The 16,462-nt window shown below is 51.0% G+C and overlaps 1 protein-coding gene across 2 annotated transcripts in view; it reads left to right on the top strand.

Moving 5' to 3' along the window:
* STK32C (serine/threonine kinase 32C) overlaps nucleotides 1-13,790 on the top strand; it is a 93,219-nt gene extending 79,429 nt beyond the window's left edge. For both annotated transcript variants that reach the window (XM_069797306.1, XM_069797305.1), the window contains 9 exons: nucleotides 611-784; nucleotides 1,325-1,362; nucleotides 2,806-2,895; nucleotides 3,398-3,501; nucleotides 3,601-3,717; nucleotides 6,149-6,274; nucleotides 6,451-6,582; nucleotides 8,219-8,286; nucleotides 9,121-13,790. In XM_069797306.1, the coding sequence (XP_069653407.1) occupies nucleotides 611-784; nucleotides 1,325-1,362; nucleotides 2,806-2,895; nucleotides 3,398-3,501; nucleotides 3,601-3,717; nucleotides 6,149-6,274; nucleotides 6,451-6,582; nucleotides 8,219-8,286; nucleotides 9,121-9,259 (988 nt within the window). In that variant the 3' untranslated portion in view covers nucleotides 9,260-13,790. The remainder of the gene's footprint in view (nucleotides 1-610; nucleotides 785-1,324; nucleotides 1,363-2,805; nucleotides 2,896-3,397; nucleotides 3,502-3,600; nucleotides 3,718-6,148; nucleotides 6,275-6,450; nucleotides 6,583-8,218; nucleotides 8,287-9,120) is intronic.
* The last annotated feature ends 2,672 nt before the right edge of the window (nucleotides 13,791-16,462 follow it).

The raw sequence follows: 16,462 nt of genomic DNA, 5'->3' as shown, positions 1-16,462 counted from the left end.
TATCACCAAATATAACAATTGAACTTTGTTTTGTAGTGTATCTTCACTGCTGTCAGTCTCCTGTGGGATCCACTGCAGATTTAGAGAGGCGTTTTACTCTACAGTAAATATAAATCTCTTTTTCTGTTTTTTTATGGTTAAATTAGCAGTTGTGTTTTCCAATTCATTTTCAGGACAGGGAGAGATATTTTAAGTAGGTTTATCAGAGTGTTCACAATTGAAAATGCAAAGTTTCTCTGAAGTGACTGGCTAGCAAAGCCCCGAGCTCTGCCTGCACCTCTGCCTGCAGCTCTGCCTGCTGGTGGGGTTACGTGGCAGCGCTCGGGAGGGAGGTGACGGTGGCAGGGCGAGCGCGGGGAAGTTAATTGGGATACTTCCCTCTTCAAAGGAAGTGTTGCTTAGCATAGCAATAGGTTAAAAAACAAGACAGTGTCTTGAGTTGCACTTGCTTAATTAGAAAGGTGTAAGCACCGATGCTGGCATATGCTTGTAGTGGGACTGTTTGCAGTTTTCACAGGAGCTGTGTAATTAGGAGGGGGAAAAAGCCTGACTAGGTTTCATAACTCCTGTGAGACTCAGCCTGCTCGCTCACATGCCACTGGTCCCGCAGGTATTCCTTCCAGGACGAGGAGGACATGTTCATGGTGGTGGACTTGCTTCTCGGTGGCGACCTGCGCTATCATCTGCAGCAAAACGTTCAGTTTACGGAAGAAACGGTCAAACTCTACATCTGTGAGATGGCGCTGGCTCTCGACTACCTACGAAGTCAGCATATTATCCACAGGTAACCGTGTAGTCTCTTATTCGCAGTTGGTAGCTGGCAGGAGCTGCCTGTGCACTGCGCTGCCCACGGCTGTTTTGGGGTGGGTGATGCTGTCTTTGCTTAATGCCACTGGTGCCCCTGAGTCAGGGAACAGCTGGCACTAAACCACACTGGCAGTGCTGGTCCTGGGCACCGTCCGCCTGCTGGTCCTGCTCCCCCGTCACTTGGAGGAAGCCTGATGCTTTGCTGGGGGCTGAAGGCACCTTCCAGGATGGGTTTCAAAGCGATGAAAGGCTTCACAGAAATAGGCCCTGTACTGTGTTATTAATTTTCCTTGGAAATTATGCCTGAACAAGCCCAATGCTCCCACTTTTTTGCCCAGTTGCCCAGGAAAAGTATATTTCTAGTCCATCATGAAGGAACTTGTCTAATGTTAGGGTATTTTTGTTTTATTCATTCCTAATTTTTGATAGATAAAAAAGTTGCAGTTTTTTTGTTGTTGAGTTGCATTCTTGATCTGACTGAGATTTCATCTTGCTGTAACCTTGCTTCTTTTTCCAGAGACGTAAAACCAGACAATATCCTCCTCGATGAGCAAGGTAGGATCTCTCTGCCTTGCTTTGTCTGCCTCCTTCATTCAAGGGACAGATTCTTTACAGTCTTGAATACCGTGCATGCATCTTTCTATCTGGGAAAAGTGCGGGAAAAGAACCACTCCTTCTGACTGATTGGTGTTTGGTTGAACGTACCTGTGCATTGTAATGCCAGGGAAGATCCACCAAGGGCAGCCCCTCTCCTCGTTACCCCCACCTTGCTTCATCCACACTCTGCCTCCTTCCTCACTAGTGCCCCAGTGCACAGGTTGCCCATGCCAGAACTGCGGTACCTGGCATCGTGGGAGGGCACAAAGCGCAAGAACTGACTTTATTGAATTATAGAGTGAGTGATCTGCGCACATACTTTTAAGCTAGTTTTGATGTCTCCCCGGGGGGTATGGATCTGGGCTGAGCCAGGTGGAGTGAGTTCAGAAACCTTTATGAGGGCATCTATTGGTAATACTGTCTCAGTGGCCTACATAGGAGAAGTACCAGAGGACATCCTATAATGACCTCTGTTCCAGCACTAGGTCTTATAAAAAAAAGACATAATCTCTCAGGACAGCAGGCTCCAAACCATCCGAGTTTTACCATGAAGCCTCATCAAAACCAAAGCTTGCACTTGCATGGAAGTTAATTAGAAAATAGCACAGGGTATAAAGCCCAAACATAAATGGGAAAAAGGAGACGTAAGGGAAGACTTCACAGGACAAGGCAGTCTGTGATTCACACACCACTTTCATAACTGTCTTGTAGATAGAGAGCAGAAAGTAGCCTCCAGAAGGGCAAATGGCTGGGTTTTCTGTTTACCAGGCTGGCTTGAAAAATAATGACCTATTCTGGATTTTAATTTTCAGACCTGATGACAGAGAAAGTAGAAACAGAGAGAAGGTGTTCCACTTTTTGAAATATCTTAATGATTTCTTCTCACAGCCTTAGGGTTTGGGAAGTATTGTTATGATTTCATTCAACTGGCGTGTCCAAATTTGCTGTGGTCTGTACAGAGTGGCAGCACTATTTTAGCTCTGGGACTCTGGGGTAGTCATGGTTCAATGGCTTTCATCAAAAACAGTTCTAGGGTTTTAATCAATATGACCAAGGCAATATCTTAGTATAGTGTTTCCCTGTTGTCATCTTCACTGACTGTAGCTTCTGGCTGGAGCAATTTGACCAAGTGCTGGAGCTGGTGTAGGTTACTAGTTTGCTCCAAGTGTGATTTAAAATCAAGACCCAAAGCTAGCTACCATTTAATCACCTAGCCAGCCTGACAGCCTGGGAAAGCTTCAGCATCTGTTATGGCCATTCGGAGGGCTCTGACCCTGACCTGCCTGTGCCCATGCTACACTGTCCGAGGGCAGAAGCTTATGAAACAAATGTATTCTGACTCTATATTGCCACTGTTCTGCATTGCAATTAATTCCTTCTTAAAATGTGTCTTTATTTAAGGTCATGCACATTTAACAGATTTTAATATTGCAACAATAATTAGGGACGGTGAAAGAGCAACTGCATTAGCTGGAACAAAGCCATACATGGGTAAGAAATAATAGCTGTTCCTTACATCTGTATTTTACCTTTCAAGAGCACTCACCACATGCCGCCTGACAATGCCTGTCTGTGACAAAGGCATTGAATTAATTAAGCACATTAATGCATGTGCCCAAGTCATTCAGCAGAGCCTGCTCCTTTGAAAAGTGAAACTGCCGGAGTAAATTAATTGCTGTCAGCACGCCCTCCCCATCCCGCCCTGCCTTCCTTGCTCTGGGACTTGGTGCGTGCCGGTGGGCGCCGGGTTTCTACCATCCCTGGCTTGCTGGGTTGGGAGGGGTCTCCCCGTGTGCGCCCGATAATGCCACTGCCCAGCAAGGGCAGGCATGCTGCTGCTGCTGCTGCGGCTCACCCTGGCTTGCAAAGCCTCCCCTCGGGCAGTAGTGCATAAAAATAACCATAAGGTTTACATACTGACTTTGTGAAATACTGGAATAGAAACAAACTGATGTCAACGAATAACCTGTTGCATTTTGCCCTTTCTGTTCAGCCCCGGAGATTTTCCATTCCTTCCTGAACGGCGGGACGGGCTACTCCTTCGAGGTTGATTGGTGGTCGCTGGGAATCATGGCTTACGAACTGCTGCGGGGCTGGGTAGGGCTCCTGGATGGTCCAAGGCCTAAGAACACACTTTCTGATTGACTGCAGAGAGGAGAGGGAATTTCTTCTCATCTTTCTGCTTTTTTCCCCCAGAGACCGTATGACATCCACTCCAACAACCCCGTGGAGTCTTTAGTTCAGCTCTTCAGTACTGTGAGCGTTCAGTACTCGTCTGCGTGGTCAAAAGAAATCGTTGCTCTGTTAAGAAAGGTAAATAGTCCTGCTGGCGTGATTTACATTATACGTTAGCCACAGTGCGTGTGGGACTAGCTGGAAAATTTCAGCATGTTAATAAATAATGTAAAATTGAAATAGGACTAGTTTTTATGACTTTGTTCAGGCTTAAGCACAGATTAATCTTGTTTTGTTTGTTTATTATCCCTGTAATAAGATGCATTATGTTTGATATCAAGGGAAGCATAAAGGCTGGGTTTGGTGAGACAATCACATTCCTACCTGGGCTAGAGCTGTGCCCTTCCAGCATCCCTCTCAGTCGTCATAATTACCTAAAAAGACAGCAACTGTGGCTGAGACGGCCCTGTGAGATGGAGGACCATGTGTTGCCCCTGCTGCGTTAGCTGCTCCCTCTCGACAGTTCTGCCGGTCCAAAGGGTCGGATTCGGTGTGTTTGGTTGCGAGAATTTTCGGGGGGGAGGGGTCCATATCTATTGGACAACCTGCTGCTTTCCTTGTACTGCTACACGAGAAAATTGTTGATTTGGTGTGGAGGCTGTGTTTTAGCTTCTGCTTGCTTGAGAGCTCAGAAAGTAGCTGGTGAGTATGCTATAAAAAAGATATAGATGGTGCTGACAGAAAATAAGTGACTCTGATCTAAGTTAATGTTGGGTGGACAATTTACATAATTAGATTTTGTTTTAATGAGAAGCAGCATTGTTCGTTATGGCTGCAGTGGAGCATTCAGCAGGTTCACATTGCCATCTGCTGGGCTGGCGGCAGTCGGGCTTCTAGAGACCGGGCAGGATTTAAACATTTCACCAGGACAATGCCAGCAGCCACCTCGGCCTGGAAGCCCCTCCGTGTCCCCCCAGAGCTCTGGGGTTTCAGTGCTCGGGGTGCCCCAGCCCTGCGCCCTGCCCGCTGGGGCAGCCGGGGGACTCGGCTGGCGCCCAGGGGCGATGCCGGGCGCTGCGTTGCCCACCTGTCCGCCGGAGCCAGCTCCTGTTCCCTGTTCCCCGCTCCCGCTCCAGCACTGTGGCTGTGCCGGCATCGACACGCTGTGTCTCCTTCCCACTGGGCCGGTGCCGTCCCAACGGCCTTACTTGGGAATTGGGAATTCCCCCCTTTTCATTTTAATGATGAAGATAATTTTATGGTGTGAAAAAGTGCCTGGAAAGTTCCCCAGGCGGCAGCTGCTGGTCGAGGCAGTCTTTTACCCCGTGCCCTTCAGAAGCATTGCTGTGCTTGGGCGCTTGGCAGGCTGCAAGTACGGTCACCGTTGCCTGCTTCTTGCATAGTTAACTTTGGCGTTGGAAAAACACTTGGCACTGGCTCTATTTTCTGCAAAAAGGTTGTAACCACCTATAACTAGCGTGCCTAGAATTATGCCGCATTTTTCTAAAGGAAACGGTCCTAGATGGGCATTTTGTAGAGGTCCTACCATAAGTGTCCGTCAGCTGGGAGACCTTATGTGCTCAGCTTGCAGATGCCCAAAACCGAGCCGGGCAGCTGGAGGTCAGGACTCAAATTCTAAGTGCTCTGGAAAAATGGCAAGAGCTGGTCCAGAGGTGGGCTGTGGCTCCAGCACCAGTGGCAGCAGCACAGGCAGGCAGGGGGGTCGGCTCCTGGAGAGGGGCGAGGGTGGGCGCAACTCACCCGCCATGAGCATCCCATGCTTTGGAGAGGAGGGACACACATGGGGCTCTGAGCGTGCACTGCAAGGGTGGCATCAACTGAGCTTCAGTGAAGATGTTCACAAGGGGAGACTAGGCACAGAATTTTCTGGAAGCCCTACCCAGACCCTGTGTTAGAAGTACCTCCACATCAGACGTACCTCCACATTAGACGTACCTCCACACTAGACTTTAGGCGTACCTCCAGCGGTCCTGGGAGCTGTAACTCAAGTCAGCTGAGCGTACAGCGTGGTCTGTGGTGCTGAATTCTTGGAAAAATCAGGTCTGTCCTCAGACTGGTGTCTCAGCGGATCAAGTGATCATTTTGATTTTTTTTCTCTGTGCTTAGTAATCCGTGCGTGTGATAAACGTAGTAGTGTCCCCTGGTGTCACAGAAATGGTGTGACAACAGGACTTGCGGAGGTTGAAACCAAAACGGTGAGCCCATGGGGGAATCAGCATCTTTACAAGGGAGCAGGGTCTGTTGCTGGCATGGGGAGGAGTGTGCTGGGGCAGCAGCGCCCGGGTGCTGCGGTGAAGGGTCGTGCCTTGTAGGTGGGCATGGGAGGAGCAAACCCGCACTGGTCCAAGAGCTCACAGTACCAGATTTTTGGCCATCTGGTTTCACAACCTCCAGAAAGTTTTTCTAGTTTTTTTTTTCCTACACTAAGTTATGTATTTCCATGACGGAAAGGTTGCTGCATGGCTGACCCATCTGAGTCGTGCCAAAGACAGGGTGCTGCTGGGCTCCTTTTCTTTCTCCTCTGACAGGAATGCTTTTCTCTCCCCAGCTGCTGACGGTGAACCCCGAGCATCGCTTTTCCTGCCTGGCCGATGTTCAGGCCTCAGCATACTTGTCCGGTGTGGTCTGGAGCGACGTCTGCGAGAAGCGAGTGGAGCCAGGCTTTGTCCCCAATGTGAGTAGGAGCGATCTGTGCCCTGGCCCCAAGCAGGGGCCGCTTCTCGTCGTTACAGGAACCGCTGCATTTGGCAGAGGCTTTCTGACAGAGAAGTAATTTCTGAGTGTATTTGCTGCAAGAGAGAGTCTGTGCTGTGCCTAACGTGCACGGTGCTGTGTCATGTGTCCCGGCAGAAGGGCCGCCTGCACTGCGACCCCACCTTTGAGCTGGAGGAGATGATTCTGGAGTCGAGGCCCTTGCACAAGAAGAAGAAGAGGCTTGCGAAGAACAAGTCGAGGGATAACAGCAAAGACAGCTCACAGTCTGTAAGTGTGTTCTGGGGTAACAGCCAGCCGGGAAAAAAGGCTGAGCTGCTGAATTTGGGGGTGTATAGCAGTAGTTACTGCAACAACGCAGTAACTGCAGATTTATTTTCCTAAAAACATTTGCCCAACAGAGTCTTCCTGATGACCAAATGTTCCTCTTACGCAAGTTTGATAAAACTCTTTCACAGTAATATGTACTCTGGAAAATTAAATGAGAACAGAGGTCCCGGCACAACTGGGTTTGGGTAACTGTCCCGTGTTTTCTCTTGCCACATGAGCTGTGTGGCTGGGTAAGCCCCACAGCTCTGCTGTGTTCCTGCACCGGGGTGAGGTCTGGCTGCACTGGCTGGGGAGGCTGGCACGTGAGCATGGGAGAAGCGTGTCCCCGAGCACTTTCTGCAGAGGGGGATCCATTAGCTGGGAAATTAAGCTAGAGATGAGATGCATTTGTTTCTTCTTTTCACTGTGGGAGTCACAGTGCTTTTATATCACAGGGGAAATAAATAGAAGAATCTCGGTTTTACAGAGCAGACGAGTCCCAGGAGTAAAGCAGATCAGGTACTTGGTCCTGCAGAAAACAGAGTTTTGTCAGGGGTGTTTGCAGGTAGGGTGGTGTGCCAGTGAGGCCTGTGAGAACAAACGCACGTTACCCACCATCCCTGCTTCCCCTGCGCAGTGCCTCTGAGCTGTGCAAATCCCAGACCACGGGAACAAACGTTGTCCCCGCCAGCGAGGTCAGGACCATTCCCTGTCTGAGAGCAGCAAGGGAATGCCAGGCAAGATTTTTCCTGTCTCATTGTCTGCACCAATTAACTGCAATGGATCCCTTCCCTCTTCAGTGGGAGTTAATGCCGCGATCAATGAGACTTACTGTAAAAGGACGAAGAATAAATGGGGAAGTGAGGGAGGAAAAAAACAGAATAAGTGAATTTGCAAATACCTCTCCGAGGTTTTGCTGCCAGGATAGTTAAGGGCACTTTGTCTGCCAGGACACACGGCTGATTGCCTGCTGCCCAGGCAGGCGCCGGGCAGGAGCCCGTCCCTCGCCGCGGCTGGAGTGCAGCAGCAGCGTCTAGCTTCAGAGGAGGTCCCTGCACCCGGACAGCAGTAGTGCAGGAGGTAAAATAAAGGCAGAAATCGGGAAGTGTGGGCTGTCCACACACCCGTGTTTCCCCCCTGCCCCGCGGGTGCTGCCAACTTCCCCGGTGTGCGTGCAGCCAGCGTACCTGCACAGCCCCTGGGGACGGCGCGCAGCCGTCTGTGGGACAAGGCAGCAGCTTTGTGCCTTGTTCTTGCGAGGACTCACACACGCAGGCTTTGTGCTGGTCTCTCCCCCGCACTGGCTTTCCTTCTTATGGGCAGATAGCACTCCCAAAAGCAGAATACACAGATAAACATGTTGTGTGTATCTGGAAAACAGTGTGCTATCTGTGTTTTATGGAAAACTGCTCGCCGCAGATGAAACAAGCCACTGGTGAAAGCCATGAAGGCAATCAGCTGTGCTGTTTTCCATCATCTGTTTCAGCTTAAGTTTCTGGTGGCTGGGAGGCTCATACAGCTGGAAGCACTGTGATGCTGTAGGCAGCAATGAGATGCAAATGGGACTGCTTATGCATGTATTGTTTTTCTTCAACAGGAAAATGACTATCTCCAAGAATGCCTTGAAGCTATCCAGCAAGACTTTGTCATCTTTAACAGAGAGAAGTGAGTGTACAGGGTATTTTTTTTTTAAGAAAAAGTACCCTTTTTCCTGACTTCCCTTGGGAATCAGAGTGCCAGTGCCTCACGGCCGGGAGCATCTCACTGCAGGCTTAGCCCTGGGTGACTGATGTCACCCAAGGAGCTCAGGTGCTGCCTCTGTATGAAAAGCAATTCTGACCAAAAAGGGAGACAAGATCAGGGATTATTAATCACTGCCATTAAATAAAATATGCTGCAGAGAGACTTCTGGGATTTAACATATGTATGTGACACTGCTTCAATTTCCCCATTGGATCTTCTCACCCATCCTGCTTTTAGAGGATGATGGTTTGGAAAATGAAGGCGAGGAACGTGCTAAAACCTCTGCAGGGCATGAGCGGGTAGTGAAAGCACTGGAGTTAAAGCAGCTGCTTTCCCCCGTGTTTGAGCACACTGCCATGGGAATGTTTGGTTTGTAAGTAAAGGAGGAGATGGCCTCCGTGGTGCGTGGCAGGGAGCCTGCCGCCCTGGCCACGGCACAGAGCACTTCTGGCCGAGGTCTGGGTGGGCAGCGCTCCTGAAAGCTGAAGCCTTGCAAGTCATTGCGGAGTATTTCAGAGCATTTCAGTGTGTTTTGCTGATACGTTGGTCCCTGTCATGACCTTTTTATGTGCTGTGTGTGCGCTCTGGAAAGACTCCTCTCGTTCACCATGGGTCTGCTGTAGGCACCTCTCAAGGAGTGGTTCGTGGGCAGCCTGGGGCACGCTCGCTGCTGTAGACTGCCTTCACGCCACTCCTTCTATGGGGCATTTGGTCTGGGGATGCCTACGTAACGCCTGGTTCCTCTGCTCCACACAGGCTAAAGAAGAGCCAAGAGCAGACAAGTGAGTCCATGTCCCCCCCCGAGACCACCGACGAAGCCGAGACGGAGGCCGAGTCTGAGACCTCCAATTTGAACATGTGCAGCTCTGTCTGCTCCTCCGCGGGCAGCAGCTAGGCTGCAGCCACTGGGCGAGGGTCGCCAGCCCGCGCCGCGCCGATAACCCGTTCTCAGGTTGCGCTGAGCACCACAGGCTGTCCTCCGATACCACTGGAGAGCACCAACAACTAGTCTTGCAAAGCTGTAGCAAAAGAGATAGTTCTTACAGAACTGCATTCCTGGATTTAACGGATCGCCAGTTCGGCACACTGGTTGCCTGTCATGGGTAAAGATACTTGCTATGCAACTTGTCAGAGGAGGTAGATCAACTTCTTTACTTGTTCTTTTTTAATGTCAGATTGCTGATCTGCACGTGTTTTTAATACAGTAAGATGACAAGAAAAGAAGTTACGTCCTTGGGTACAACAAGGAGAGACATCAAGCAGGTGTGGCGAGGGAGGAGGGCTGAACAGGTGGTTTAAATTTTACTTTGGCATTCCCTCTTAGTAAAGGCTGCTGTAGGGACAAGGAATCCCCCGTGCAAATTGGAGCAGCCCTGGGGCCTCCCTGGGCTGTGACGGGCGGCACCAGCCTCCTGGGAGCCTCGAGCTGTTCGGGTCCTGCCGCATAAGGGCATTCCAGGTATGTCCTTGTCCTCTCGTCACCTGTCAGAGTATCTTTCCCAACTTGGGGCAAATAAATGTTTTTTCTGCACTCCACGAATTCTTCTGGGGCTGGGTAATGATTAAACATGTACTTGAGATGCAGAATGTATTTGAAATATTTGCTTTCTTCACATAGCTGCTGCTATGAGTGGCGAGGAGCTGTGCAAATGGACTGGAGGGTTTGGTTCTGTTTGTCCGGGTTTGGAGGATGCAGTTTATCACAGGTTCAGAATTTATTGGAGGCAAAGTGGGTGACCTTGCAATGCTGCTCGGTTATGAAAGAGGGGAATATCTTATTCCACCCTTTGATTTACTTTATTTTCGGTGTAAAGTAAAAGTACTGTATATAATTTACCAATACCTGTTTTAACTTCTTAATAAGATGGGAGATCTCCTTAACTTGTTCCAGCTGTGGATATTGCCTTTCTTGTTTCAGAAGCCTTCACTATATGAGTTGCTTAATCTGCTGTAGAGTGGCTTTTGGTTACTATTGCTAAAAATGAGCCATGGGTTCTGCTGCAACGTACGGCTGTTGTGGTACACAGGGATTTCGTTAGGACTGCATTCACTTTCAAACTATCAACATCTGTTTGCTGCCAGACATAAGGAGGTTGCAGTGTTTGCATCCTTACTGTATAGTTGTAACGCAAAAATGGATAGAAAATGTTTTTAACAGATGCAGATTCTTTCAGGACAAATTTTTTGTGTTTTTCATTTCTGCGAATAAAATAGAAAGGCCTAACTGGTACAAAACAATTTTATATGAAGAAAGACACGATGCATTTATTTTCCACAGTTTTATGTGGAAATCAGTACGTGGCCAAAATTGCGCAGAACCGAATTTCCACAGAAGTCTTCAAAAGAAGCATTCAGGTGCGCAGGCACAACTTGCACAGGGGAGGGAAGCCGAAGCTCTGATACCAGTTGCACAGTTATTTTCAGGACAGAGCCAGGTGAACGCTGTCAGACACGGCAGCTCTCGCCGGGGTGCTGAGCACCCGGCCCCCGTGCCGTGCCCGCTGAGGGACCAGGGTCGCACCACGAGGCCCCCAGCGTCGGCCGCGGGTCCTTGCACCGTCACGGCCCGCGCCCGGTTAGGAGCTGCCTTACTGCCGGGCTGCAGGAGAGCTGCCGGCGTTCTGTGAGCCAGGTCTGAAATAAACGCTTTCCCCTGCTCCGTTTCCCCAGCTGCAGGAGGGTCCTACCCTGGCTCTGAGCCCAGGCTGCGCTGGAGGGACCTGCCCTCTCTGCCCCCAGTAACCTCCAGTCTGATCACTGGGACCCAGGGTGACCCAATTACCCTAATCACCTTCTCCCGCGTGCGTGTGTGCGGATGGGCCGCCCGCTCTGGCCGCGTTTGCTGCCGGTGAGCAGACCCCGCTCTCTGCGCGGGCAGCCGGCTCCTCGCCCCCGTGCTCTCTGCGCGCACCCCATGTCCCCGTCCTCGTCCCGGCGCAGCGCGGTGCGCCTTGGCTGCTGGCTCCGCCGCCCGCCGCGTGCCTTGGCGGGCTCGGCTCGCGCCGCATGGGAACGGTGCCTGTCGGCAACGGCCGCTAGCGATGGCCAGGGTACTTTGCAATGTAGTAGTAACGCTTGAGATGAAAGTCACAAAACCACACCAGGACCGGCTCTGATTTGCTTCGGCTCAGAGCAGTCTGGTAACCCTGCTGCTGCCAGGGGCTGGAAACCCACCGCTTGGCCTGCCAGGACTCAGGTGGGGCAAGAGAAGCAGAACGAGGGTCAAAACCAGGTGTTTATTCAGGAGTTATAAATTACAGATGATTTACTCCACCAGTATGGGTAGGTTTTTTCAGTAAACTCCATTGCACTATTTATCATCTTTCTGTAAATAATGACAAAAGTTTGGACTATCAGGATGACAAGGAGCGTAACTTATTTTTTGACCAAACCATTCCATATGTGAGAGATGCAGATAGATCCTATGCAACCAGAAGCTCTTGGGCCAGGAGAGGAGTTGGCAGTTTGGTAGGACATGTCTAGTCAGATGTTTTCATCGCTTTCTTTAGGACAAGTGACAAATGGCCCTTCAGGTCGAGGTTGGTATGTGTAGGGAGGAGCTGGCTCACTTCTGAAATGGATGTTTCTCACCCCAAACGCTCTCCGTGTTGATCATTTATGTTCCCTTTTCAGCACCACTCTTACTGGGTAAATTGTGCAAAATATCCTTGGCAGAAACAGGGAAAGTTTCTTGGGAGACACCAGGTAATTGCTCCTTCCCAGGTGAAATAACTGGGGGCAGATTCTGGCTGTCTGGGAAGCACTACTGAAGTCCAGCAACGCATGCCAGGGGAAACTCTGCTTTCTGCCTCAATCTAGTTCTTAAACCTCAATCACCGAGAAAAGTGACAGGACACAGACCTCTAGGATCATTGTGCTGAGTAGCAGAGATGCCGTGAGTACAATATAACTGAAGTACTCGGTTTTGATCTTAAATGATGCATGGGCATAACTTCACTGCTGCCCATTGGGGACCAGGTTTTATTGACGCCTGTTTGTGCCTGGTCCCTGGAGAAGAAATTACAAGGAAAGGGTATCTGGAAAATGGAAAAATGATAGGAAACAGATAGGTGTTTGCTTCGTTGTCAAAATCTCTGTGATGGGTTTCAATACACCGGGCTCTTCTGTCCCCGCTGTGCCGCTGCTCTCTGGGCCCCTCTCATGTCGTGTCCCCATCGCCGTGTCCCCGTCACAAGCCTGTGCTGATTGAGCCGGCCCCGTCGGCACCGCACGTCCCCGCGGCTCCTTCCAGGGATGTCCTCTGTAAAGCTAACCCCGTCCGCACTGAACTCCCGCGGGAGACGGGAGCCTCGTTCCTCCCCGCGCCGCTCCGTCGGTGATGTGCTGTCACCGGCTGGCCGGCACAGACCGGGATGGGGATGGGGAGCTGTGTCCGGGGGTGCGGCGGGGTTACCCCCCAATGCCGCCCTGCGGTGCCGGTGCCGTCGGTGTTCGCCGAGTCCCGCACTGTTGCAGGGCGGCTCGCCGGGGCTGGCAGGTGAACTGGCAGCCGCCAGCCCCGCCGCCTGCCTCCCGCAGCCAGAGCCGAGCTAGCGATGCTCGGCACGATGCGCGCGCCGAGGACGCCGGGGCCGGTGCGAAGGGTTGTTCTCTGCGAAAGGGCTGGTTCCTGTGAAAAACGCGTGGCTTTGAAATTCTCTGAACCGCTCCTCTCCTCTTATTCCCTCTGTTGCGTTAGAGCCTGAGGCAGCTCCAGATGTGAGCAAAACTTGCAGTGAAGTCGTGAAATACTCCTGGTACCAAACCCCATCATGCAGAGCTTGAAAGAAGTTGGTAGCAGCTCTGGGTTACATCTCCACTACAACCAGAATACAATAATTCTCTGTATATAAGTATTTAAATACATGTATTTTTTGTATGACAGATTTATACAAGGTGTGCCATTATTTGCTGTGAAAAGTCTACATCGCCTATAAATTATTCTCTTTAAATTCCTTGCCATGAGATTGTTTTCTTATCTCTGTTGTATTATGAAGTTTTGCAAAGTTGCATATTTTTTAAGTGTTTCCATTGAATTCCACAGACTTCACTGGGAATTTTGCGTAGAATACAAATGCCAGATCAGGTCCTGATGTTTCTTCTGTTGCCAATTCTTTATTACTCTATACCTTGCCAAAAAGAGAATAAGAGTAATAGCAGCAAAAAGGCAAATAATACGAACTTGACATTGGACAGTGCTGAAATCCTGATGCCTTGGTAGGGTATTTTTTTAGGTTATTTCAGTGGAAATATATGTAAAGTATATCTTTGTATTTTATGTTAATACATTTCTGTAATTTTATTGCATGAAGATTTTACCATGTCACAGAATATTTAAGTTATGACAAGTTTGTGTTTTTGCAGATACTGCGAGAAGCCATTGCATATGTGGAGTAATAAATGTGTATTTTTAACATTGCCAAGTATTTGTTGTCATTTCCAGGTTATTGATCTGTAGAAAAAAACTTTGAATCTTATAAGAAGTGGGTGTTATAATTACATTTCTTGATTACACATTGCAGACTGGGCTTGTTTAGCGTCCAGATTACACCAGTGGGTGTAACAGCCAGAACATACCACCCGCCCGCTGTGTCTGAGCTGCCCGCTACTGACGGCAGGTCCCCGGCCAGCAGCAGCAGTCCTTTACGGCCGCATAGCGAGCAGGTCAGTACGCCAAGTATTTTTTAATTCGCTGCAAATTGCGTGGCGTGGTGCAGTGCCTGGCAAAGCCGGGCGTTTGCAGCTGATGGTTATGAGGCTGTGTGAAGGCACGAACCATGAAAAAAATCAAAACACTGAAAGCTTTCTGAAGCCCCACCAGACCCCAGAGCTGGTGGGACGCTCCCTGCTAGCGCAGAGCCAGGGGTGGGACGTGGGAATGCAGCCGTCAGACTCCTTAAAAGCTGCAAAACAGGCGTTAAAAGGGGAACAGCTGAATCCAGATGTTTTACAGTGTCCCACTTGCTGGTGTCAGTTAGAAGGTGTTTATAATTCCCTAGGGAGCGTTTATCTTTACAGCAGCGGGGCCGAGGGCCCTTTCGATGGTGGGTTTGGGGTCGCGGTGAGGATGAGGAGTGCCCTGGGCACGGCCACCGGCCTGGGTCACCTCTGCCCACACCGGCCCCTGCCCGGGGGGACCTGCGCTGCACGGCTCCGAGTCTCTCTGTGCGCTTGTGCTGGGCTGGTGCCTGGCAATGAACTGGGAGAGCAGGGAGGGGTGTGCAGGGGCTGGGGCAGGGTACCAGTGCCCAGCACCCACACCTATGGCTTGCTGTGTTTTAGCACTTCACTGCACAGCCCTGGATTTTGTAGGTTAAACTCAACAAAAACAGCCCCAGGAACTTCAGGAGGTCTCTTGTTTTTTTTTTTTCTCTTTCATCCCTCATCAGTACTTGGAATTATTAATTATGGTTGTTGGCGCAATGTGCTGGCTTCCTTTATCTCAATGTAGAAAGCATCTGCAAAGGCTCTTCCTGACTTCAAAAGAAGTGGTAAAGGAACGAGACAAATCAATATGAGCCCTAACTTGGCTCTCTGCAGAGCCCTTCACCGCAGTTGGCAGCCCTGTGCCCAGCCACCGATTTGATGCCTCTGGCGTGACCCCTCACAGTGTCCCCGTGTGTCTCTGAAGGGCCAAGGGCACCCGGAGCACCCACCAAGCTGGGTCACTCACCCCTTGTACGAGGGGGGGAGAAGGCAAAGGTAACAGGGTGAGGACAGTTCCCCACACACAGGTCTTAAATCACAGGGGGCGAAAAAGCTGATTGATAGACTTAAACCGCCATGGCAGCCACAAAAGCATTTGCCGGGGCTCACCCTTGGGGTGGGACAAGCAGGGACCAGCCCTCCCCGTGCTCATCACCCGACTTTGCCTTTCTTACCTGCTGAGATTTATCGTGCCGCTGGTTTGGACGGTTGGACCTGAAGGAAAGGCGGGTGCCAGCTGCCGATGCCTGCGCAGGCCGGGCTGGGGAGAGCCCGGTTACCCAGCAGAGCAGGTCAAGGCAAGGTTTGCCACAAGCTGGGCAAAAAAGCAGAAAGGAGCATGGAACCGCAGTGATAATTTTGTGTCTGGCTGCCAGCTGATTTGCACCCTTAGGGAAACGTCAGGAGGGTTTTCACGCAGCAAGCGTGAGCCCTGCGGCATCCCTCTGCCCCCACTTTCCTCCACTGTGGCTGGTGAGACAACGGCGATGCCGGGGCAGCCGCGTCCCTGCAGCCCTCGGGCAGCTCTCAGCCGGGCTGCTTGGCTGCAGGGTGCCGTCACGCTCAATTTTAGCACCGCGCGATTTTCTGCTGCTTGTAAATGTGTCTGCATTTAAGACCAATATGCTGCATTGCATATTCTGTTTTGGTTTGGGCTGGGCAATTGTTGTCTTTTTGAATTTTACTGTTTTGTAGATAGTACTGCCGTTCTGCTAAGAAACGAGAGGCTCATCCCCACTCCAAACGTGGGCTGGGGTCTCAGGGCCCTCCAGCGCGGCTGCGGTGCCTTGCTGCTGCAGAGCCAGCCGGCGCCCGCCACGCCGGGCACGGGCCCTCGGTCAAGGGCACGAAGCGTCTCGCCGGTCGGTCCCCTTCGCCTGCGTGTGCCTGACCCAGAGCCTGCAGGAAAGCTGTCCAAAGAAATTAGGGCCAAACAGAGACGGTGTTTGTGCCCTGGGTGGGTTCGTTTCCCGGAGGCTCTGGCTGCATTAGCAGGCAGCCGGCTCTGCTGGGACTCTGCTCAGCATCTCCTGGCACCAGGAAAGCTGCAGAAATGCTCTCAGCCCCGCTCTGTGCATTAGGAAGTTGGGGTTACCACGTACCAGTGCCTGACGGCTCCCAGACCGAGGAAATAAATGCAAAGCCTCCCTGCAAAGGGAAAGGGGCAGCGGGATTTGAGCCCTCAGCTGGCGAGGCAGATGGAGGGACCAAAACGGCTTCTGCAGGGCGATGCTGGGAGAGGGGACAGTGTCTCTGGCGCCTGCCGGGGTCCCCACCGCCCTGGAAGTACCTCTCACTAATGAGCCTGACTGTTGGAAAAGGGTATTTCCAGGACAGAGATCACAGAACTTCCCTTGCTAAGTGCTACCGAGCTGGGGGTACCCCTGTCACC

This window comes from Haliaeetus albicilla, chromosome 11, assembly GCF_947461875.1.
Source record: "Haliaeetus albicilla chromosome 11, bHalAlb1.1, whole genome shotgun sequence".
NCBI lineage: Eukaryota > Metazoa > Chordata > Aves > Accipitriformes > Accipitridae > Haliaeetus > Haliaeetus albicilla.
This window is presented reverse-complemented; position numbering and strand designations above follow the sequence as displayed.